We start from the raw sequence: 24,887 nt of genomic DNA, 5'->3' as shown, positions 1-24,887 counted from the left end.
AATGTTGAATTTCTACAAATGGAGAGGGAAGGAAAGGGAAGAAAGCTGTCTGAGCTTATCTTTGCAACACTTACAGGTGTGTATTTGTACCAGACTTAAGAACCATTTTCTTGACCAGGTAGTGTTGTCAATCAGCCCTTAATTTGCAGGCAAGGGTCTACAAGCATCAAGATATATCAAGGGTCCTCGAGAAGCCATCAGGGGGAGAACTGAGTTTAGAGAATTAGTTTGAGAACTGTGTTTAGAGCTGATGTGACACAGCAAGTAGAGAAAGATCACCCAGCAAAGCATAGAGGGAGGAATGTTTGCACAAACTGAAGCTGCAGGGAGTACAAGAAGTGTTGCAACCTTTCTGTTTTCTGCAAGGCGAGATAAATAACAGCGAACATGATGATGCTTTTATTGAACCAAAGTCCTGCAGTTAAAGCAGGTCAGAAGCTATTTTGCTGGCTCTTCTGCTGGCCTGCTAACCTTTGCATGGTGGATTGGTTTACCTTTCAGCAGAAAGGCTGCAGTGAAACGGAGGCTGTAGTGATAATCCCTGATGAAAAGTCCTTCATGACTTTCAGAACTTCACAGCTGCTGGATCGAGCAAAATGGGTGGAGTTTTCCCTTTAAATAGCTGTCTGAGAGTCTGTTGCTGCTGTTGTGGTGACACCCGGGTGTTGCTAAGGGTTTAGGAAGTCAGCACTGACATATCTGTACTGGTGGTATGCTCAGCATGCACTGAAGAAAAATGGATCGTGTGGTTTCATCACCACAGTTCTGGTCTCTTCAAACTATGTGAGTGTGGGTCAGAGACTTCAGGTGGCAGATAACAAAATTCTTGGCCAGAAAATGTGTGTTTGGGGTGTGTGTGTGGGTTTTTTTGAGGTCTTACTGCTCTTCCCAAGTTAAGAGGGTTATAAGAGGGTGGGAGGTGTAGCACTGTGGTGTCACCTGCCTCTGTGTATGTGCACATGTCCTCAGACTGCACAGACTGGTCCTTGGGCAGACCTTGAGACTCCCAAATTAAACAATGTCCTGTAATCGAGATCTGTGCAGGCTTCTGGCAGTGTTAGGATGAGTGGTTAGATCTGGAAGAGAAACACACAACTCATGGACTTTCAGCAGTTTCCTTTCTATGTGAACACACAAGTCGTCGTTGTTCGTTGTTCGCAATGATTTCCTCTAAGAGCCCTACAGTGCTGCAGCCCTGACCTGCATGGCTTTGCACTTCAAAAGCCTCGAAGGATGTCATTTTGCAGGGCTTTGTCCAGTTTCTGTAGCAACTTTAGGCAAATCACCTTTGCTGTGTGAAGTTTCATCATTAGTTCCATGAGGGTAACTCTTACCCTGCTGGGGGGGCAGGGGGAAGGGTGTTTTTCGAGGCCCACTTCATATTTGTAAACCACATCTGCTGTCCTTGGAGAACCTCCATTATGTGAGAGTCCTCACGATTAACAACCCCTGGCTGCCAACAAACTCTGTCAAGGCATGGTTTGCCTAGAGCTGTTTAGTTTGAGAAGGTTGCAAAGAGGCATGAAATGTTGTCAGCATGTTTTAGATTGCATTTGACAATAGTCTGCTAAAGTAGTATGTTCCATCCTGTATGCAAATTGAACTTTGTCAAATTGTCTTACCACAAGATATCTATATTTGATACTATATTTCTTTCTCGCAGATTCTGCCTGGCTTGTTCATTGGCAACTTTAAAGGTAAGATTAGTTTTATCATTATCTCTAGGTTACTTAACAGGGGTCTTAAGGTGTTGTTTCACAGGCCCTTGGAATTCTCTGTCATCTCTGTAGCTTTTTAACCCCATCTTGCTTCATTTCTGGATTCCCCTGGTAAACTTGAAGAAGAAGTCGTTTGCTCTCTCATCCGTGTGCTGTGCTGCGCTGCAAGTACTTTGAGAAAAGAAAAATGAATGCCATCTCCTTGGAGCATGCTTCAGCTGGAATTCCTAAACACTGGCCTGCTTTAAATGATTCTTGTGCTTGGCAGACAAGCCTGTGATCCAGGCAGATTCTTTGTAAGGCTTATTTCAAGCCCTCCTTATAAGTAAAGGCTTACTATGCCTCATGCTCATTGCTTTCATTATTTTGGTTATTTATAACAACTGCTAAAGACTTCTGTTATCACCGCTTGTGAGACTGATAGGTCTGCTGGTTGCAGTCTGACCACTGATACTTGTACTGTCCATGTTGCAGCTGTAAGTTTCTCTGGATTTTTTTCCTTTATGCATGAGGTTTATTTTCTGCGTAAAGAAAACCAGTCATATTTAGCAAACAGGAAACTTTATGTAGACATCCAAATAAATGGCCTGTTCTCAAAGCATTCTGTTAAGAGCAGTTCCAGCTGACACTCCCTACTCAGAAGTAAACCAGTTGTGCATGTACAGGTTTTTTTAATAGATGTAGACCCCACATTTCCTATGCTTCGGTAAAATAGAGCAGGGCTCGTAGGGACTACTGCTATATCCTGTCCTTTCTGGTCTGAGTGATACTACAAACAGTCTGTTAAGACTGGCAACATCTGCATTGGATTTAGATGGTGCTGCACATTCTCTCTGCCTCATACTCACCCTTCCTTCCTTGCCCCCCATCCCGAAACCTGTGAGTTCAGTGGTTTTTTTGCCTGATTTACCTGCCACTGGATCTACTGGCCCACACTGTGGGTCCAGTGCTTGCTGCCCCTTGGGAAGCGGAGCCAATCACCTTGGGAGGCAGCCCGGAGGTACATGTGAAGTTAAAAGCTGCCTTTTGCCACACCACAGATACAAGTACAAAGGCTAGCATGTGAGGGAGTTAATCATGCCATGGTAAGGAAAATGAGAGGATGGAGGTGAATTCGTATTGGTGGAAGTAGATAATAAAAGGAGAAAAAAGAAACAAGTAGGAAAAAAGGAAAATAAGGTGAAGAGGATAGTTTTGAAAACACTTTGGATGGACTACTGCATGGGCTGATGACAAAATTAACTAACTTGGTCACAGCCATGTTGCTTCCTCTTTTTGTTTTCTTTGTCTGAAGTAATTTAGGAGAGGAGTGGAATTGGGAGGATGTTTGATACTGGAGTTCTTTAGGTTTCGAGCAGTCTGGCAAGGTGGGCAGGATGAGCTGTGGTAACATGGCAGTCAATCTGTCCCTCTCACTGTGGCCATCCTGCTGGTAAGCCCTTGACAGTCTGCCCTGGGGAGTGAAACTCAGCCAGAGCATCTGTTTGCTGGTGCAGTTCTGTTTTCAGTGGAAGGGAGTTGGCCAAGGTTGTGGAGTGAGTCAGCATCTCTGCCAGTGCTAGGGCCTATGACCCTCTCGCCTGTGCTACCCTGGCTGTTCAGCTTTGCGCCTTGGGAACGGTCCCTAAATGGCACGTCAGGTCACTCCTGTGCGGATAGCACAGGTGTGCGCTGAAGGTGGTGTGAGTGGGCAGTGTTTCTGGGAGCCTAGCTGAAAGAAAAGCAGAGGGTGAAATGCTTCAGCTGCCTGCATAAGAGAGAGTAAAAGAGGAGCTGGTTTTAATCTCTGTATTTGTGTTGTGGGGTCTGGTTTTTTAAACAGATTAAAAAACACAAAAATTCATTTATTTACTGCTATGACTTTTGCTCATATTGCATTTAATCATTACGTTCTACCATCACAAACATCTGATTCAATATCAGATAAGCTACTGTACCTGGAGAGGAAGAGAGAAGAGAGGTGTTACTGTCCTTCACTAATACAAAAGCATACTTTTACAATTTTCACTTTTTTCTGCATCCCCTGCCCCTCAACGCCCCCCTGCCTCACTGCTTAGGAGCAGTTGCAATAAACTCTCCATGCAGTGAAGTCATCCCATTTAGGAACAGGTTTATTACCAGTGGTTTTTTCTGGAGGAGTTTGATTACTGTGTTCTTGGAGCATGTTCTGATTTGTGGTACTTTTTCAAAAAGCGGCTGATTAGTTTTGAGACTGCTGAGAAATACTGGGCAGCATATACAGTTGGGACTGGTCAGAATGTCCTGATTTGGGCAGCTGAAATGACTAGATGCATATAAAGACATGGGTTTACAACATTATTTCCTGTAATGTACTTTTGACTAGTCTCCCATTTCTTCAGCTTCTTCTTAGTAGCTTGAATTGAGTAAAGTTGCATCTTGTCAGTAACAGGAGGAAACACTGATTCCCTGGCTTTGTGCATCTCACCTGGATACAGGGCTGAGGGTCTGGGTCCTTGAACAGGGGCTAGAGAGGAGGGAGCTTCTCCAAAAGCTGAGTCAGAGGAATGTCTAAATTGCTCTGATGTGCCCTCTGGAGGATAGCCTTTCCCCAGTGGCACCTCGAGGACCCTTGGCAGGCAACAGTTTCCAGAGCTGTATCAAAATACCATTCTACACACACTCTTGTCTCCCTGCTGCCTCAGAGACCTCTGGGGATACTGACAGATGGAGAAAAGGCACAGTTGTTCCAGATAGGTGCCTTCCTGCTGAGAGAAAGCATGGTGTTAGGGATGCTAAACACTGTAATTTCAGAGGGCTGTTGCCTGGAGAAGGCAGACAGCAATTGTTCTGATTGGGGAATTATTATTCAATATTCAGAAATATTTCTACTTTTAGGCCTAATCAACATAAAAACAATCTATGACAGAGCAGTGCGAACTCTTCTGCAGTTAACTGGGAGATAAACTGAGGCCCAGGAAAAACTACTGAAATGAACCTGTGGTAGAAATGGGAACTGAGCTTGCTGCTTCTGTTTTGTTTGCTGCTGCACAAACCTTTAAGCACATAGAATGAGAGGGGCTTTAATAACCACTTTAAGGGTCTTCAGGGTAGAAAGTTAGTGTAGTCCTGATTATGGAGAGCACTGAAATATCTCTTGAAATCCCCCTAGTCCACAGGGCTTGATTATGTATCTGAAAAACTTTCCTGAAAAAGCACGAATCTTGGCATGTGTTCAAGTGCTTTTTATCTTACAAGCTCATCAGTAGCACATTAAAATTGTGGTATGCTCCTGAGAGGGTGTATTTGAGATTGCACAGCTAGAGGGCAGAAAAAAATCAAGAAGAACCATAGGTGTCCGTACAAAATACCAAGACTGAGTCTGGTCTGTAAGTCCAGAAGGAAACAGAGCTCTTGGGCTTCTTCTGTGAAAGTGAAGGAGGAGTTATTTCTTTGCAAATGGGAGGGTAGGGTGCTAAGAGAGAAAAATGAGGGAAGAGAAAGAGGCAGTTAACTCTTCTTCCCGCCTCTAGTTTTGGGGAAAATTTGGTTTGTTTCTGTTGTACCTTAGAGATGAAATGCCTCAAAAGACAAAGAATATACTATGGTACTGCAAGTCCATGTGTCTTCTGCACTAGTGACCTGAGGTCTCTTGAAAGTCACCTGTGCTTACAATGAAAATGGGTGCTTTGTTCATTACGGGATTGACAGGACAGACTGTTTCTCTGCACAAATGGAAAAAAAATCCATTTCTTCTGATAAAAGATTTAAATGGGTGCTCAGTTTGCTTCCAAACGAAAAGGTGTAGCAGTAGCAAGAACCAGGACGCAAGAGTGTTTCTACCTGCAATATTAAAGAGCTTGTGTCCTGCCTTGCTTGTAATCATTCAAGGTTTTTCCAATGGAATATTTGGGGTTTTTTTAATTTGAAGGGGAAAGCCACAATAAGAGGTTTAATTCCCCCCGAAGAGTCCAGTGTTGCTGTGGATGATCTGGAGAGTCTTGGGAAAGTTTTTGCCCTTCCCATTATTAAGCGTATAAAAAGGCAGTGTCCACCAAGTGGTTCTGCTGTGTTTCTAGATTCCATTAATTCCCATTATCATCTGCTTAATGTTGGTTTTAAAGTTCCATTTTCTAAGATTTAATTTCAGGTACTGAAAACAGGAGAGGGTGAAGATACCATTCCCTTTTTCAGGTTAATCTTTTGAAGGAAGACAATTTATAGGTGCTCTGATTAAACAGAGTACTGAACTCGTTTCCCCACCTTTCTCATTCCCCGAAAAAGTCCTTCCGAGAGGGTGGGTCAGAATATGTACTAGAACATAGTGTGAAGTGGAGAAAGGAGACATGGATCTTTTGTTCACACGCTTAGTTTCTGTGTGTGTCTCTGTAAGTGCAGATAACAGGACTGGGAACAAAGCTCTCCTGATGGGGAAGGTTTTTCTTTAGGTGTCCATCTCTAGTTCTCTCCAAAGCAGAAAATAAAGTTACTTGATTTAAAAAAACCCCTACAACATCTGGTGATGATGAAACTGTAGTCTCTATGCATCTGCAGATTAAGACTTAACACTGTTGTACCTAAGTACAAGGCAAGGCTGACTTGCCTTCTTTAAGCATTTACCTCGGTTTTCTCTACTTAACCTAAAATGTTATACTGAAAACTTAATACTATCTTACTGTGTTGTAGGAGTATGTTTGTCTTCTCAGACTTAAAAAGTCAGAAATGTGGGCTTTGGAGAATCAAGAAGGGAGGATGTCTTTAGTAGCTGGCTAATGGGAAGAGGGGTGACAAAATGAAAATAAACTGAAACTAATCTCACTTATTTTGTGGATGTATTTAAACTTGTGTATTTAAAATTCACAAGTGAGTTACAGTCAAGTGTTGCAGATCAGGCCCATATCACTGTAATGCTTTTTTGCCCCCCTATTCCTGGCAGCATGCTTTTGTATTTTATTGTTAGCAGTAGAGGTGGAAAAGACTCCACAGCTGTTTCTTTCCATCTAACTCTACAAAGGGAGAAATATTTATCCCTCACCTTGCGTCTCCATGGAAGCACTAAAATACTAAAGTAAGAGAAAATGGTTGTAGGTACATTTGAGACTTCACCACTCTAGTATTGGAGTCCTTCAGTCATTGATGTGTCATAATTGGAGTGGTTGGAACAGTGTTGTCTCCTTTTTGCTTATGGGGGATGGAAGCACACTGCACTAGGTGATTTGCTCCCCAGCCACACCATAAGGCTTCCCAGAGCTGCAGGGAAACAAATTGTGACAGCCCCCTGGTCCTATTTTGATGACTTTGGCATTGCTTTTACGATTAAGTGTTTCCAACTCTCTGCATATGAGTAGAGGTTGAACTAGGAGTCATAGAGTCAAACTGAGGGAAAATAGGCTAAATGCAGGGGAAGAGAAGATGATTTCCCCAGTGTGAATTGTGTCCTTTTGTGTGAGGAGTGATCTTCCAGAAGGCTTTACTCAGAAGTCCACATCAGCTGAGAAGTGTTTTGATGTATGAAACAGAATATTAGGTAACCTGCTGTAAAGAGTAATACCACATTTGAGAGACCTTTTAGAGGATGCACAAGATGAGCTCTGATAGGTAGGTTTGATCTTAAAGTTTGAAAATAGGGTGTTTCACACTGTGATTTCAAAATGTGAGCCTGCATGTGCTTGTATAGCACTGTGCTTCAGTAAAGAAATTAGAATTGCTGTGGTGATGGTGGTTCTTTTGGCTTTTGGTGGTTCTTTACATAACCCTTTTTTTTTTTTTTGTTATTTATGGTATGAGACCATGAGTGACAGGATATCTTATTTGTACTGCTGTTTAAATAGCTTTATCTATAGTATCTGTAGAGACTTACGCAGGTGCTGGGGAATTTCCCCTCTGTAAACTGTTTGAAATTTAGATCCAGATAATACAGTCGTTGGCTGGGAAGCTTTTTCTTCTCTACTTCAGTGATTTGATTGATTGTTTCCTAAATATATTGAGGACCTGCTGGTTACTCTGGGATGTAGATCTGGGATGGCCATTTCCAACTTGTTTCTAGAAATATCTGAAATCTCACTGTATAGTTTTGATTTGCTGAAATTCCCTTAGCCTAAGTCTTGGTTAACTGAAGAAATAAGATATTTCAGTCATTTTGAGTTATACTGTGTCCACTAGGCCTTTCAGACTGGTTCAAAGCAGCCAACGTTTACTTTGGGTCATATCTTCTTTTAAAGAAGTTTGCCTTGTGTGGCAAACCATTTCTTACCATGTAGGTCATATTGATATTTAGAGATTGGGGTCTCATTGTGCTAGGTATACATTAGTTTCATGAGTTCCAGCCAGCAGGCTCTGAAATCTGTTCTTAGTCTTTGTAAAACAGAAAGCAGCGATTTTTAGGGACACTTGGGCTGGTTTATGGGCTTCCAAATCCTTACCTGCTTAGTTTTTCCCTAAGGAATCAAGACTGTCCTATAAACTGTTAACAAAATATGAAGGTCAAGTGGATTAGAAGACCTCTCCTGGCAAACATGAGCATTTCTTCTTCAAAATGTTTACTCTGCGATTTTTAGGAAATTTTAATTGTTCTGTGCAGCTAGACATTAGTTCTGTTTCAGACAGAATTTGTGTTAATTCTCTTCTGAAGGGTTAGACATCTGTGTTGATCATGCAGGCTTGACCAGTAGTGAGTAAAATCAATGAAGTTTTCACTCTCCAATTTTTTAGCTGTAGAAAAGCTTTCATTAGGATTGAGTTTAAATTTTATTGCCCGTTACTGTGCTCACATGGATCTTGTCTATGCGACAGTATAATTAAATGTCCAGTTCCTCTTTGTGATGTAGAAAAGGCATTGAAACTTTATAGTAGGTGGATAAGATGACACAAGAGATGCTAATTGAACTCTTGCACGTACATAAAGAATGTACAGGTGATGCTATTGTTATTTTTGTACCTAGAGAGAGCCAGTTTGAAACCTTTGTGGTCAGTGCTCTTTTTTTGTGTGCAACCAGGCTAGTGTGAACAGATTGGATGGGCAGATTTCGAAGGCAGGTGTTCACATCACAAAACCACTGCTGTAATTGCCATGGTGTGCTGTGCCATTCTCAAGCAAAAGGGTCAAAAGTAAATGGACAAATGGATACACGCTAACTTTTACCTGTATTGGTGGTTCTTTTGGGTAATTTTCTGGCATGCTGATAGTTTAATATGGGGAAAGTTGCTCACTGATGACAGGTAGTCTATTTTAACTTTTTTTTTCCTCACAGAAATAAGCCTATGCTTTCGCAATATCTAGCATCAACTTTTCAGTCGCCCCAGTTTTCTTTCCAGTTTTGAATGTTAGAAACCCCTTGGTCTAGGAAACACCTTTTCATAACTGCACTTCCTTGCTGTAGCATTTTGCTTTTTCATACGTTCGATATCTTTATCATCTTGATCTCTCTTTAGACTCTAAATTATGGTATGTATTGGCTAAATGCACATTTTTTCCTACTGGTTCACAGGAAGTAAGAATGTAGTTATTGTTTTGGCTTGTCCGTTAATAATTCAAGGAATATGGTTGGCTTGCCTTCTCAGACCTGAATATCACAAGGTCTGTCTCCCAAGTGAAAATGTTTCTCCTGAAGGGGGATTTGTGGGTAGAGAGGAGGCAAACTATTTCTTGTACAGCTCTGACTGCGTGTTCAGATGGCCATCACCTGCACGGAAGCATGCATAAACTTATATTTCAGATGCAAAATACATGAAACTTCTGACTTAAAAACACATTCCTGAGTCACTTAAGCTTGTTCTTTATATAGTATGTAATTTGTTTTGGAGTTAGAAGTGTGTCTTCCCATTACCCACTCTGATTATGGTGTTCTAGAATAGCTGCATTTGGGGTTTTGCCTTACTTTATGAAGCTTCAAGAAAAATGTACCGATGATAGGTGGCTTTTCAACATGCACAATGGAAAGGGGAGTGGGCTATTTCAAGAGATTAAAAAATTTCTCTTCTTTTTTTCCCTCTGTCACAGATGCCCGAGATGTAGAGCAATTGAGTAAGAATAACATTACGCACATTCTTTCAATCCATGACAGTGCCCGCCCTATGCTTGAGGTAAGAGGTGTGGGGGACTCCATAGTAAATCCTTACTTTGTAGTTGACTGCTACAGTCATCTCGGGGTTAATTTCTTGTTCTCTGCAATTGGTGTTTTGAGACTGATTTTCTTGACAGCTGTGGTTTTGGCATCCAGACACAGATTTTGTTGTAGCTGCTGTTATAACAACAAGAAATCTAACTGACAAAGGAAAAGAATTACAGTGTCGATGTACCAAAGTAATGGTATTATGTTATTAATTTAATAGTAAAGGTACGTTTCCTTCTCTGTGGAGTTCAAGCATCACATAAACAACATTCCATCTCCACTCCAACCCTACTTTGTACGTGGGCTCCTTTCTTGAATCTCTGTAGCAGATGGCTGTCTAAGAGGTTTGCAGTCCTTTTCTATGTGAAATAGCCTTATTTACACTTGGGGTGTAGGAGGAATCAGTGATCCCCCTGATGTATTATATAAATACATCTGATATATCGGGGCATCTGTAGTTTCCAACACTTTAATATAAAGTATTATTCCCCATTTTACTGCAGGAAAACTGATCTGAAGACCTGTAATTTGCTGTGTTATCTTGAGGTGGGACCAGGCTACAGTTCTCCTGTGTTGGACTGTTATGCTTTCTTCTTTATACCAGTTTCCTATGGAAAAAGGGGAGTCTGACTGGGCTTTGCCACACCTTAAAATCCTGCTATTTGATTTATGTCAGGAACTATTGTCCCCTAAAATTTGTTCATTGCTTCCTTGCATTCTACTTCTCTTGAAATATGGCAAAATAGCAGGTAAGGCAGTTGCTGATGTTACCCCCGTATGCTGCTGGGAATGTCTGCTTTTCATTCTCACGTAAAAAGTCTCTAGTGAATTCAGTCCTTAAACTACAGGATTTCCTCCTGTCCCAGGCAAGTCAATAGGTAAGCCAAACAAAAAAGTGTCTTCAGTATATCACAATCAAAACCAATATCAAGGTAACGATGAATTAAGGGTTGACCTTGAACTTATAAATGTGCTGGACTAGAGTTTTAGGTGTTGACTTTGTTATACTACCTATTTGATTTCTGTTGTGCCTGATACTTGTTAAGTCTGAAACAGACTGAATTTCAAGAGTGCTCTTAGTTGAAGAGATAAACACTTGTGCTGAGTGAGTGAGATATAATGTTCCCTGTAGGATGCTGGTCTTTAAAATGAATAGAAGATTGTTTTGTTTTATCATGATTAGATAAGTAGGGAGACTAATTATGGCACAGATCAGCTGCAGCCTCAGGCCAGTGTTTCTGGTGGTGGTGGTGGTTTTGGCAGCCCACACACCACCTCCCTACTTAATGGTGGTGCATCTGTTTGTGAGGCTGCATGGTAAATAGATCCGGGAGCTTTTGAGAGTTAAGTATAACCGAGTCACCATTTCTTCCTCTAGCTACTGCCACAAAAGCCATGAAGGATTATATTTACCCAGATCTGTTCCCAATCTGGTTCATAACAGTGTCTCAAAAGTTACAGTGTCACGGGAACAAGCAGTGGCTGGTTGAGGATGAATCTGCTTTAATCACCCCTTCTTCCAACTTTGTCTTTGATTTTCTCAGCATGCAGTATACTCCTTTATGTGACAGTGGTCTGGAAAAGAACTGTTAAAACTTCTCCCCAGTTCCTAAAGTAGTGGAAGGATTTCAAATTCCGCTTGTTTGGGAGCTGAGTTAATTTTAATTACTTTATCAGCCGTGGCCTTACTGTGGTGATTGTTTGCAACTGAATGCTTCTGTTTAGGAAGAACAGCCTAGAAAACTTCTGTTAGGTTTTGTTACTTCCTTTGTTATTTACATCCTTGCCAGATTGTAGGTAGGTTTGTTTTCAGTTTGTGTATCTGCATTGTGCTTGGGGACTGTTCTCATGTCTACTGAAATAAAATGGGAATGCTTTCCCTGTGTGTATCCCTCATCACCTTTCTCCTCAGATTTCACTCACGGAGTGACTATATTTGTGTTCAAAAATTCATTTGATGTTATTTGGACCTTTAAACATGCAATTGCAGTGATAAGAGAATATCTTTTGCCTGAGATTCCCTATTTTATGTGTATGTATTTACGTGAATGCTGATCACCTGTAAAAAGCTGCCTTTTCTTCAACTGTGGTAGTTGCCTTTGTCTTTTGCAAGCACTATTTTATCTCAAGTACTTCCCAGTCAGCCTGTAGGAAATGCTACAAATACTTCATGAGACAAAGCTTTCTGTGCAAGCTAAGGAAGGTAAGCCGTTTTTAGACATTAAAAAACCAGTAGTGTTTTAGTAACTTGTCAACAGAGACAATTTGGCCTTTTTTGGCTGTCTGGGTTCCTGTGATATATATGTCTATCTCACAAAAAACCCTGTAGATAACTGGTAGCGTGTCCAAGAGAAAGGACTGCATACTGTATGGAACAAGGTATGTTATTTCAGATGAAATGAGTAAGAACAGTGTCCAACAGCACCATGTGTGCTTCTGCAGAGGCACAGAGGCAGTAGCTTTGGTGAATCAAGTTGGCTCCTCTAGAGCACTTTGGATGGCTGCCCATGGAACAGTCACAGATGTTTTATAAATCCACACAAAAGCCATATACAGAGGAGAATAATTAGGTTTCTTGCCACCTGCTTTCTATTCTGTTTCTCGAGAGTTCAGGATTTAAAATATCTGTTCAGAATGTGAGACACTGAAAGGTAGATAAGGAAACATGTCTCCAAGTGTGCTTTAAATAATAGTGTGTCTGGCAGTGACCTGTTTGGTCTATCCAACAGGTTGTCATCTGTCTGGACTTCTGTAAGGCCTTTGACGTGGTCCCCCACAATATCCTGCTCTATACAGGAGAGATACAAATTTAGTGGCTGGACTGTGGTGGATGAGGAATTGGTTAGATGGTCTCATCCAGAGGGTAGTGGTCAATAGCTCAGTGTCCAGATGGAGATGAGTCATGAGTGGTGCCCCTCAGGGGTCTGTATCGGAACCAGTAATGTTCAATATCTTCATCAGTGATGTAGACAGTGGAACTGAGTGTACTGTCAGCAGATTTGCAGGTGATACCAAGCTGAGTGGTGTGGTTGACACACCTGAAGGATGGGATGCCATCCAGAGAGATCTGGACAAGTTCAAGAAGTGGGCCTTTTGGAACCTCATGAGATTTAACAAGACGAGGTGCAAGGTGCTGCAGCTGGGTCAGGGCAACCCCTGGTATCAGCACAGGCTGAGGGATGAACAGATCGAGAACGGCCGTGCAGAGAAGGAGTTGGGGTGCTGGTTAATGAGAGGCTGGACATGAGCCAGCAATGTGTGTTTGCAACCCAGAAAATCAATTGTATTCTGGGCTGCATCAAAAGCAGTGTGGCCAGCAGGTTGAGGGAGGTGATTCTGCCCCTATTCTCTCTGGTGAGACCTGGGGTATTGTGCACAACTCTGAGGTCCCCAGGACAGGAAGAATGTGAACCTGTTAGAGCAGGCAGCAATTGCTGTGTGTAGCACAGCAAGGAGTACAGCATGAGTTCTGGGGGAGGGAGAGGTGCTCAGAGTTCTTCTGGTCAGATGGGTGCTCGGACCCTGTCCCAGAGAGGGATTATGCCCAGAGGCAGGGATGGATAGGGATTCTCTGGGTCCCCATGTAGAAAACCCACTTCAGAACTGTGTGCCATTGTGGCTGGCAAATGACAAGTCACTTTTTGACTGGAAGTAACCATGAGGGTTAGTAATTGCTGAAATATATTTCCAGAGGCAATGGTGGGTTTTCTCGCATGCAGAGGTCTTTGAGCTTTGCATTCTATAGCCATATCATTTCACAGTCCTTGGTCTGTCTGAGACACTTTGAGGTGACGATCGTGGTGACTGTTTTGTGCATTGCAGACACCTGTCCACCAGTCACAAAATGGACTGAAACTACCAACTTCTTTCACGCAGTCCACCACACATTTGTCAGTTACCAGTAATGTTACTGCTGCTCTTGACCTGCACCAGAGGTTTGATCTAGTAAATGTATGAATCCCATTAGCAGTCGCCTGTGGTTGTGGAGTCCTTTGGCATTAATTTATTTCTAGCATTATCATTGTCAAACTGACTACTGCTGCGTTGCAGGAAGCTTTGTACGCAGCACTCAGACATTGTAACGATCACACTAATGCAGATCTTAAATCAGTAAGAGTTTATGGGTGCATTCCTGTACTGTCCCTTCCCACTGAAGCCTTCTGTTGTTCACTCTATGACAAACTGCATTGAGTGGCTTTTTGCATTTGTACTGCTTCTGTGTGCATGTCAGTTTTCTTTCTTTGTTTTCTATTGCTACAGAATATTTGTTTTGTTTTTATTTTCAATATGTTGATTTTTTTTTCCCCATCACTCTACATAGTTAACCAGAGCACCTTCAGAGGACAGTTATCTGTTTGTTTTTTCTTTGTATTCTGATGTCATTAATAATATCAGTTTAATCTGGTACATGCAGAACACTGGTTTTCCCCTCTTTTTTCCTGAATTGATGACTACTTAAATAAAAATGTTGATATGGTAGGTGGGTGGAGGGACAGGGAAGGCAGAGAAGAGCTAACTGCTGACTGAACTGCCGCGTGCAGTTTTGGGCACCACAATTAAAAAAAGATAATAAGCCATTAGAGACTGTCCAAAGGAGGGCTATGAAGATGGTGAAGGGCCTTGAGGGGAAGCCGTATGAGGAGCGGCTGAGATCACTTGGTCTGTTCAGCCTGGTGAAGAGGAGACTGAGGGGAAACCTCATTGCAGTCCATAACTTCCTCATGAGAAGAAGAGGAGGGGAAGGTACTGATCTGTTCACTCTTGTGACCAGTGACAGGACCTGAGGAAATGGCATGAAGCTGAGTCAAGGGAGGTTTAGGTTGGATATCAGGAAAAAGTTTTTTACCCAGAGGGTGGTTGAGTACTGAAACAGGCTCACCAGGGAAGTGGTCACAGCACCCAGCCTGTCTGAGTTCAAAAAGCGTTTGGACAATGCTCTCAGGCACATAGTATGATTCTTGGGGTGTCCTATGCAAAACCAGAAGTTGGACTCAATGATCCTGATGGGACCCTTCCAACTCAGCATATTTTATGATTCTATGATCTTTCTTGTCCAGTCTGTTAGCTTGTGCAGACAGCACAACTTAAATGAACTATGTCTTTGGAAATAAAGAACTTCTTAGCCAGGTTGTCTTATAAAGAAGTTTGGATATTTTTTCCTTGCAAATTCTAAAATTTTTGTCAGAGTAGAAATAGAGTTTCAAATACTCAGTGTCTAAGGAGCTGAACTGAAAGGGAAGAGCAGAATTAAAAAACTCTGTGATAATCTTCTAGAACAATCTTTCATACTCAGTAAACAGTCATATGCATGAGTAGAATACACCCAATGAAAAGATGCTGTAACTGGAACAAAACCAGTAAGTGTGAGGAAGAGAAGTCGTAGAAAAATAAAGATGCTACAGTGAAGCTGTGTAAGTTCTCTGCTCCTGTTTTATCTCTGCTGAATGCTGTGAAATACCTGTTTTATAAGGTGTTAAGAATGAGCAGCTTGCAGCTGGGGAAATCACAAGAGGAAGTGCTGGATCAAGATTATGAATTTAAAAAAAAAGTGTGACTGGCTGGTAAATCCAGACCTGTGTAGGAAAGTGAAGAGCTAAATGGCTGAACATCTATAAAAACCTGAGAAATGTTTCTAAGATCAAATGGTCAGAGCCTGTGGACCTAGTACAGATAATATTTTCATATCAGATTGCATTAGATCTGGAATCTCGTTTCATATTTTTCAAGTCCGGCTGCATTTTGTAAATCTTATGCGGTTTTAGTTGAGCTTGATAGTTTTACATGTTTACAGATGATCTTTAGACTATACATATGCAGTTCTTTTAGAAAAGGAAAGCAAACTGAATTATTATAGAAGAACTGAACTGGCAGCTGTGGCACAATGCAAGTAATCTGCTTGGCATAGTTTGTAGATAGTATTTTTGCAGCTATTTTGGTTTTGACTATAGAAATTTATCATATCTGCTATTAGCACTTAATGTTTACTATCGGGGAACTTTTTGCCTCATCTTCTTTAAGTTCTGTAATTCTTTCATTCCATCACCAGTTTGGGGAAACTGGTAATAGAAAGAAAACTTCTTTCTCTCATGACTGCACTTTCTGGATTGATTTTACATATTTTTGTGTGTGTAACAGGAATTACCCTGTGCTAAAACAAAAAGGAAAAATTTATGGCCCCCCATTCTCCCAGCTGGTAACTTTGGAAGTGCTGAAAGCTGCTTTAGTGCTTTGTTCTGTAATCATAGATTCATAGAATGGTTTGGGTTGGAAGGGGACCTTAAAGATCATCTAGTTCCAACCCCCCTGCCATGGACAGGGACATCTTTTACTAGACCAGGTTGCTCAGAGCCCCATCCAGCCTGGCCTTGAACAATTCCAGTGATGGGGTATCCACAGCTTCTCTGGGCAACCTGTTCCAGTACCTCACCATCCTCATAGTAAAGAATTTCTCCCTAATATCCAATCTACACCTACTCTCTCTCAGTCTGAAATCATTCTCCCTTGTCTTGTCACTACATGCTCTTGTAAAAGTCCTTCTCCTTTTTTCTTGTAGACTCTCTTCATGTACTGGAAGGCCACAATTAGGACACCCCAAAGCCTTCTCTTCTCCAGTCTGAACAATCCCAATTCTCTCAGCCTTTCCTCATAGGAGAGGTACTCCTTCCCTCTAAATATCTTGGTGGCCCTCCTCTGGACTCGTTCTGACAGGTCCATGTCTTTCCTGTACTGGGGGCCTGTACTGTTAGAAGCTGGATGCAGCACTCCAGATGGGGTCTCACCAGAGCAGAGTAGAGGGGCAGAATCACCTCCCTCAACCTGCTGGCCACACTGCTTTTGATGCAGCCGAGGATGCAGTTGGCTTTCTGGGCTGCAAGCGCACATTGCTGGGCCGTGTTGAGCTTCTCATCCACCAGCATCCCCAAGTCCTTCTCTGCACAGCTGCTCTTGATCTGTTCATCCCTCACTATCTGAGGACTGTCCTCACACAGATAGTAGTCCAGAAAGAATTTGTCTGGACTGAAAAGCATCACTGCTCAACACAAAATAACTAAATAGGGAAAAACTGGGAAACCAATCAGCCATACTTTTTTTTTTTAAAAAATGCTTATTCTAGACAGATGCTGCTCAGCAGGTGAGAACTGTTAAAACTGTGTTACGATATTGGGTAGCATGCAGAAGTCTTGAACTGTAGGAGGCCTTTCATATATGCAGATTGCATCTTGATGACATGAGGAGTGAAGTCTGCTGGGTTATGGCTGGGCATCATGTTCTCTGCACAGGCTCTGCTATCATCAGTATCCAACCTAAAGACTTACAGAAACTGTTAAAGAGGGAGATAGCAAGACAGCCTTCAAAATCAGAGTTGCTGATACCATATAGCAAGGTCACTGCAGTTGTATAAATATCAGCTCTACAAATTAATAATTTAGTTGTCGGACTGTAGTTTTTCCATCCATGGCGCTGAACTCTTATATCACCAATGTTAGAAGCTGTTGATTTTCAGCCGTTGTGCTAACTTCAAGAGAAAGTGTACAAGCACTTCTTCTAACAAAACCCTTAACTTTCTTCTATGATGTTTCACTGCCTTTTCATGGTAAGGGTTTCCCCTTATGAGATGTTTCAGAAGACCAAGCTGAGCAAAAAAGCTACCATTTTTCTTTCAGGTGTAGCGGCACCAGACAATTCTAATTTAAAGTAATGCCCCGTCTGACATTGGTTCTGCCTGTGAAGTTGGGAGCTCTGACTAATTTTTCAAAAAATGATATTGGTAGCCCACTAAGAAGCCACCAAGAGACTTCCACAAAGCAGCTTTTAAAGTGTGTCAGGCCAGGCCTTCATCATGGGGTACCCTTGGCAGAGGCTGCTTTGGTAATACACTAAATTAGTTCACAGTTTGAATTGCTCATCGCACATGAGCTATGCCAAGGGAAGCACGTTCCTATAGTGGCAGCAAGGAGAGGATGAGGACTGTTTGAAGCTTTCAGTGGTGAGCTGTTTGCACAAGAGATGTTTAGAGCAGTAAACGCCTGGTGTTTCTTTTTGCTTGGATGCGGTGTTAACCAGAACAGGGACAAGTGCTCTGACCTGCTCATGCAGAGGACATGATGTGGAGAGTATGTTAGACCATGCTTCTAATCACAGAATTATAGAATGGTTTGGGTAGAAAGGGACCTTAAAGATCACCTAGTTCCTCCTCCCCTGCCATCGATGGGCAGGATCACCTTCCACTAGACCATCCAACCTGGCCTTGAACACTTCCAGGGATGGGGCATTCATAGCCTCTCTGGGCAAGCTGTTCCAGTGTCTCCTCATCCTCACAGTAAAGAGTTTCTTTCTAATACATAATCTAAACTTGCCCTCTTTTGGTTTGAAGCCATTCTCCCTTATCCTGTCACTACGTGCCCTTGTAAAAAGTAATGTGAGTGTATTCCAGAGGGGGAGTAATCATATTTCAGCTTTCCCTTAAAGAAAGAGGCGATTGGGATATATTGTTTTATTTTGTACTCAGAGATCCCCTTGAGGGTTCAGGGATGAAGTGTGATAGGTAGTGCTCAGATGTTAGATATGCCTGGACATGCCTAGGGTCTTGAATAAGTCACGTAGTCAAGGGAGATTAACAAAGTCCTTCCTCTCAGCTGAAGTATGTAGTTCTGTAAATATTCTTGATGTGACCTAAAGGAGATAAACCACAATTTAATACAAATTCATTGGTGTTTTCTCACACTCTGCATTCCTTCAGATGAGCCAGGTTAGAATTGCAATCCAGGGTTAGAATTAGAAATAATAAGTACAGCTCTCCATGCAAATAAAATAAAATCCTTAAGTCTTCAACATTTCTCTCTTATAATTTTAGAGAGGAGAGAGGGGGAATGAGGGCTTTAACATGACACTTTGTATTTATGATTGGCACATTCCAGCCTTAATAATAACGAGCTTTTCAGAAGTGTCACTGAGACTACTTCCTAAGAAAACCATGAACCAACATTGCAAAAAACTCTGACTTGTAAAAAGTAATGTATTATTCCTGATAACACAAACCAAAAGTATAAATTCTGCAAGAGCATCGCTTTTGCTGCTGTTCGTGTTGTTCATGTAATTGCAATTTCATTTACAATATTTTTCAAAACCAAACCTAAGTGTGTTGTTCACTAAAGTCAATTAGTGGTTGTTTTTTGGCTGAAACAAAAATGCATTTTCTATGAGTCATTAATAAAATCAGCACTAATGGTGATTGCTACAGAAAGTAACTGAAAGGACAAACAAACGGTTGAACGGTTTTCAGTTTAGCAGGTTCAGTTTGGTGCATTACTGGACAAAACCCTTTATAAACTTATGTTGATTTGGCTTGAGGAAGCTTTGTGCTGGCTGTTTCCCACTTTAGCCTTTCTGCTGAAATGCCCCTAAACAAAAATAAGTCCTCCTGTCCTCATCTGTTGATGTGACGACTCAAATTAACACATGGTTTTTGACTAACCTGAAAGAACTTACCAGGTGCTGGAGGTTTTCTATTTGCATCTCAGTTCACAAATTTAAGTTTAGGGGTTTATGTTAAAAAAAAATTTCTTGGAAGTCGTTGATGGTATCTTTATATAACTGTAAATAGAGAAGTTTAATGCCAAAAATACAATCCTGCTCTTTTTAAACTTTTTTTTTTTACAGACCCTTCCCCCCCCACCCTTGGAGAGCAGAAATTTTGTAATTTGAGGTTCTTTGTCCCTCTCCTCATCTTCTAACATCTGAAATTCCAGATTCAGGCTTCCAGTGCTAACCAGAACCTCATAAATGTATATACAGCAGTGGAGGAGACAATGTTCTGAAAAATATCTTTAAAAACATTTACTTGGAAAACCCACTAAACATGCAATAATGAGTAGCATTTTTAGTCCTTATTCTCATGCAGAATGTTTTGCTAGAGTACTCTGTTTTATATAAAATTCGCTCGACAGTTTTCTTTCACATATAAACTGTATGTTAGTATAATTTAGGGTGTAATCAAACTGAATATCATTCTTAATGACTCCAGAATATCTTTGATCATTGCAAAGGAGCAATCATCCCTATAAGTGTTGCATTTGTCTCAGAGTACTTTCTGTACTTTATCCAGTTCGGAGCTGAAATCATTCTTGGTATTGTGCAATTAAATCTGTGTGTGCTCTTGAGAGATCCTGTTTTCAGTCACTGACCCATTATCTGACATTTAGCACTTAAAGGTAAGTCATTTTGCTACTGCAAAATTGTGTATGTTCTACTAAAAAACCTAAATGCCAGTTTTGACAAGTTCAGTTAAAATGAAGTTGGAGGGTTTTTAAATAGATTATAAGTAAGTAGAATAGAAACAGAGTTTTCCTTAAACTAGACTGTTACAGTCCTGAGCACTGAATGAAATACTGGATTTAATAACAAAGATTTATCTTTTTTAAAAGCTAATGATATTGGGAAAGTCTTGTTCTTTAGTTTTGCTGACTTTTCCAAATGTGAGAAAACTGTTCTGTTTCTAACTTCAGTAGATCGACCTCTAAAATAATTAGAAATTTGAAAATTACTGCAATTCCATGAATACCTTAACTTAGTGTAATACCTCTGCATTTGTATATATGCACCTAAATCTGGTTTTAATACCTTAATAGTTGCTACGGCAGAACTGACTTACTAATTCCAGAATTTGTGATGAAATTGTGCAAGTTCTGTTGTTGTTTCTCAAAGAACAGTGAATTTTAGAAATTTTACTTAACTCTCGCTTGTTTCAGCTTTGACAATCTTGAAATCACAATACTTGCTCTAGTTTTGTTAGCTCTCACTGTATCGGTTTAACTGTAGCACTTAGTTTCAGGGCCTAAGAGAGACAGAAATCTAGTTTTGGTGGTTACTCTGCTGAAACAGAAAAAAAAAAGTAAATTATATTTTAGTTTACTGATTTTTTGGGAGGACAATGTCCTCAGGATAAATACACCGAAAGAAATGGGAGTGCTGCTTTTATTTGATGAGGGCATCAGTTAGGATCACCATGTGAATAATAAGCAAAAAGTTTAGAGAAGAGTGTGTCTCTGTGTGTGTCTGTGTGTGTGTTTTGGAAGGTAGGGGTGTTTGGTGGCAAGGGTGATTGATGAAGAAAGGAAAGTGAGCAATGATTAAAAGTAACAAGTGGAAAGTAGTAGTGAATTGAGATAAGCAGAAAAAAGCATGTCATTGTTCACCATCTCATTGACCTAGGAGCTTGAGTCTGTACACATTCCATATGCATGTAATGTTTTATTACCTGAGAACCTGAATAGATTCTGTGTAATTAAAAATGTTGGATTGATTATTTTTTTTTTTTTTTGTTTTAATTGGGTAATCTGGGAAAAAGTGTGTTTGGAGAGATATGACATGACTGACATAGCTGTCAGCTGAAGAAATGTTTGAATAACCACATATTATCAGCAGTATTCGATAAATAAAGGGGATGTATTACTTCGTGTAGGATTTAAAATAGTATTTCTCTTTTCATCAGTTTTTAAGCTTTGCAAGCTTTTCACTTTGCTTTGAATATATACCATGTTTTGGGATGAGTAGCTATTCTGCAGCACCTAATATAGTGTGTGTAGGTGAAGTGGTACAATACTTGTTTTGAATCGTTCTGTCCTTCCTTCACTATATAATTATTAGAAATTGTCATTCCTAGGAAATGAAGTATAGTTAATTTAAAAATAAATAAATAAAGACTTCATATAGTTGACATAAAATTTATATTTGTTTTTCCATCTTCAGTATGCAGATTTGGTTCACCTTGGCATATTGCATCTGCAGCCAGATTCAGGTTTATTTAATGAAACTGCTGACTAGCTACTAATTTGGAACCTTTTGAAATTTTCACTAGGAGCTGGTCTGCCTGATTCTTCAACAGTCTTTTGATTTAGCTTACTCTTAGTCGCTGTTTCAGTAATTGTTGCCACCTAACATTTTTATGCTTTGCAGTTTCAGAATGGCAAACTGGTAGGTAAAAAAGCAGTGATGTTTCTTTCTTGCATGCTAGTACCACATCTAAAATGTTGTAGGTAGCTATTTGCTTGCTTGATTTTAATTGTTCTGCTTCAAAAGGTCCCCTTGGGACAGTTCTTCGAATTTATCTGTAGGATATGTGCACAGGAAAGACAGCAGTGTCTTGGGGCACAAATATAAAAATATTTTGATCCTGGGGTAGTTTTTTTCAAACAGAGCCACAGACAGCAGCGTTCAGTAATGACGTATCTTTCTATTGCTAATACGTTTAAAAAAGAAAGTCTATACAGCGTGTGTGAGAAAAAACTAATTCCAGCAATCAACGCAGGAATATCTATCTACATGAAAAATCATGAGTCTCATTTATGAATACCTGGCCCATACAATCTTGTGGTGGTGTTGTATTTCAGGTATCCAATTATGATGAATGATATTTGATCCTATTATTATAATTTATTATTTCAACCTAGAGAAGCAAAACTCGATGGTAGGGTGGGATTCTCAGGAGGGTGGGATTCTCTGGCCAAACTATGTTTGGTTCGAAGTCACTGAGAGTTTCACTGTTGATTTTTGTGGGAGCTGGGTTAGGTCACTGCACAGTACTTTTGAAATCCCACCTCTAACTATTTCTGAGTTGAGTGTGTGATTATTTCCTCGCAGGGAGGAGTCCATCACCACAGCCTTCCAAAAACACAGGTGACATGCATCGGTCAAAATACCATATTCCAGTAACTTTAACCATCTCCTGCCTCAGAAGCTTTATTAATAAGGTTAACAGGCTGATGCTGAGCACTTGTGAGCACAGTAGTGAAAAGTGCACTGTGGGCTTCACTGGAAATTGTAAGTGCTGAAGATGCCCAGGATCAGGCTTTGGATGAGCCATTCAGTACCATGTGTGGTCTCTCACAGGCTAGTTTCGTGATTGCTTTCAGTAGTTGGAACTAGCCAGGCATGACAAAAAAAGAACACTGTGGGTCTTAAACTTGTCCTGGTGCTACTTCTGCTTTTAAAGTGAACATTATCTGAAAGTCCCTCTACACTCAGCCTGTGAAAAGCACTCAGCATGTGCCATAGCTTCTGAAATCTGCGGAACAACTTGCTGGAGGAGCGAACCTTCTGGCATACTGTGCTCCAGAGTTAGCCTATCTCCTACCCTCAATTTTCAATTTTTCGGTGGCATGGAGTTGCGGAAAGAATAGCATGTAAATTTACTTTCGGGTCACAGGCCCTCATTTTACTGGAGTGACTCACTTGAAGTGATATTAGTGTCCGAGGTAAACCTCTCAGATGTGTCATGCAAGGTGCTTATTATCGTAATTAATCTGTCACAATATAATTCTCATCCTTGGCTCAGCAGCGTATCAATATATGTATTACTGCTACATTGTCTTTCTAAATGAATGTGTCTGTGCAAGCTGTTGTGCATCAACCTGTGGCTGTGGAGCCATCCTGGTTTCCTACAATAGGCATCCCTTTTCCTCATACAAGGCAAGAGGGACTGTTGCTTGCTGATGGTGTTGCTTCTGGCCACAGGCTGCTTTGGGTTCCAAACTGACTTCATTCTTATTCTCTCCCCTTGGCTGCATTTTGCCATGCAGCTCTCATGCAGAATGCCACATGTGGTGTCCCTGGCTTGATGGTGTCCTGATGGCGCCTTCTCCCTTCTCAGGCGCTGCTGCTTCTTCATCTCATGCTAAGCATTGTCTGCAGAGCCTTCCCCACTCTGACTCTGCCTTCCCCAAACCAGAAGGGCATAGACAGAGGCAATTCTTCTCTGGCTGTGGCATGCTGGGGGTGGACTGTGAGGAAGACTGGTAAAGCATGTTGGGGACAGGGGAGGCTCTTAAATCTGTGTGGCTATGAAGAAGATACTGTCTTGAAGGGGTTCTACTGGGTTGAGAAAATAATTGGTGCCATGTGTAAGCAGTGATGAAGAGATGGGGTAGAGGTATCACCACAACCTTTCTGACACAGTGACGAAGTTCATGCATCTTGCAGAGGATTAACATGGTGATGTGTCATGGTGCAGGCGTCAGGATCTCTTATAAAAGGGATTGCTCTTTGGTGTGAGATAGCAAGTGAAGAAGCCAAGTGTGTGTAGGGGAAATAAAGAGGGCTTTCTGAGCCAGCAAAGCAAAGGTGTTGGAGGCGGTGCTGCCTCAGGTAGCCATCACGCTCAAGCAGTGAAAATTCCTCCCCTCCTCCAAGCTGGCAGATGAAATGCCTGGTAGGTACATGTTGTGTTCCACCTCGTTGGCAAAGGATCTCTTGTAGATAAATGTGTGACGTTACATGTGTGGTGTTGAACATGTGGGGTTATTACAGGGGTGTGCATTGTTACAAAAAGATAAGGTAAGGTGCGATTTATGGTCACCCTTTTGCTTGAATTCTTATCTTTACAAGTGCATCTGAGAATCTGTAACTCTGCATCTGAGATAATTCTAAAGAGTTCCAGTGAATGGTTTAGTTTTTGTGTGACTGAGCTGCAAGTTGTATTCTTGGAAGTCCTATTTGAGAAGTCAGCTAAATATGCTTTCAGAACTGTTCTGTTTCTTAACAGTCATAGGAGCAAAGCAAGCTTTGAAAATAAAATGACAGTTAAAATGAACGTTGACAATGCAAAGCAGTAGAATATGAGTATAGTGTTGTTTTAAATATACCCAGTAACATTTTTTAATATATCAAAAATGGTTATCTAACTTCCCTAATTGATCTCGTAACTTATGATAGCTGACTAAGAAAGACAGGCTAACATTGTGGAAGAGAAGTATGTTTTATGGTTGTCCTTCTTGAAGATTCCCCCCCCCAAAAAAAAAAAAAAAAAAAAAAAAAAAAACAAAATCCATACCACAAACATGTTTTTTCTTTGAAATGCATTTTATTTGGTTTATCATCTTTAAAGAAAAATTATTGCATGGGATCAAAAGAAGCATCTGTTCAGAGAAAGGGGAGGGCAGGAGAACATGTAATTTAGTTTTACTAGAAATGTTAGAGCAATTATATTTTCAGAAGGAGGTTTAGACCTTTTTAATAAAGATGCTTCTGTTTTAAAAAGCTCACTATTTGGTCTTGGGAGAAGAATGACTAAGCACTATGTGCTGGTGTCTTAGCAACAAAGGTG

General features: G+C 40.9%; 1 protein-coding gene across 2 annotated transcripts in view; it reads left to right on the top strand.

The window, feature by feature from the left end:
* Positions 1-24,887, top strand: part of DUSP22 (dual specificity phosphatase 22) — a 43,510-nt gene that overhangs the window by 4,592 nt on the left and 14,031 nt on the right. For both annotated transcript variants that reach the window (XM_017828736.1, XM_017828737.1), the window contains exons 2-3: positions 1,664-1,697; positions 9,676-9,758. In XM_017828736.1, the coding sequence (XP_017684225.1) occupies positions 1,664-1,697; positions 9,676-9,758 (117 nt within the window). The remainder of the gene's footprint in view (positions 1-1,663; positions 1,698-9,675; positions 9,759-24,887) is intronic.

The sequence above is a fragment of the Lepidothrix coronata genome, unplaced genomic scaffold (genome assembly GCF_001604755.1).
Source record: "Lepidothrix coronata isolate B3197 unplaced genomic scaffold, Lepidothrix_coronata-1.0 Scaffold152, whole genome shotgun sequence".
Classification (NCBI taxonomy): Eukaryota; Metazoa; Chordata; class Aves; order Passeriformes; family Pipridae; genus Lepidothrix; species Lepidothrix coronata.
This window is presented reverse-complemented; position numbering and strand designations above follow the sequence as displayed.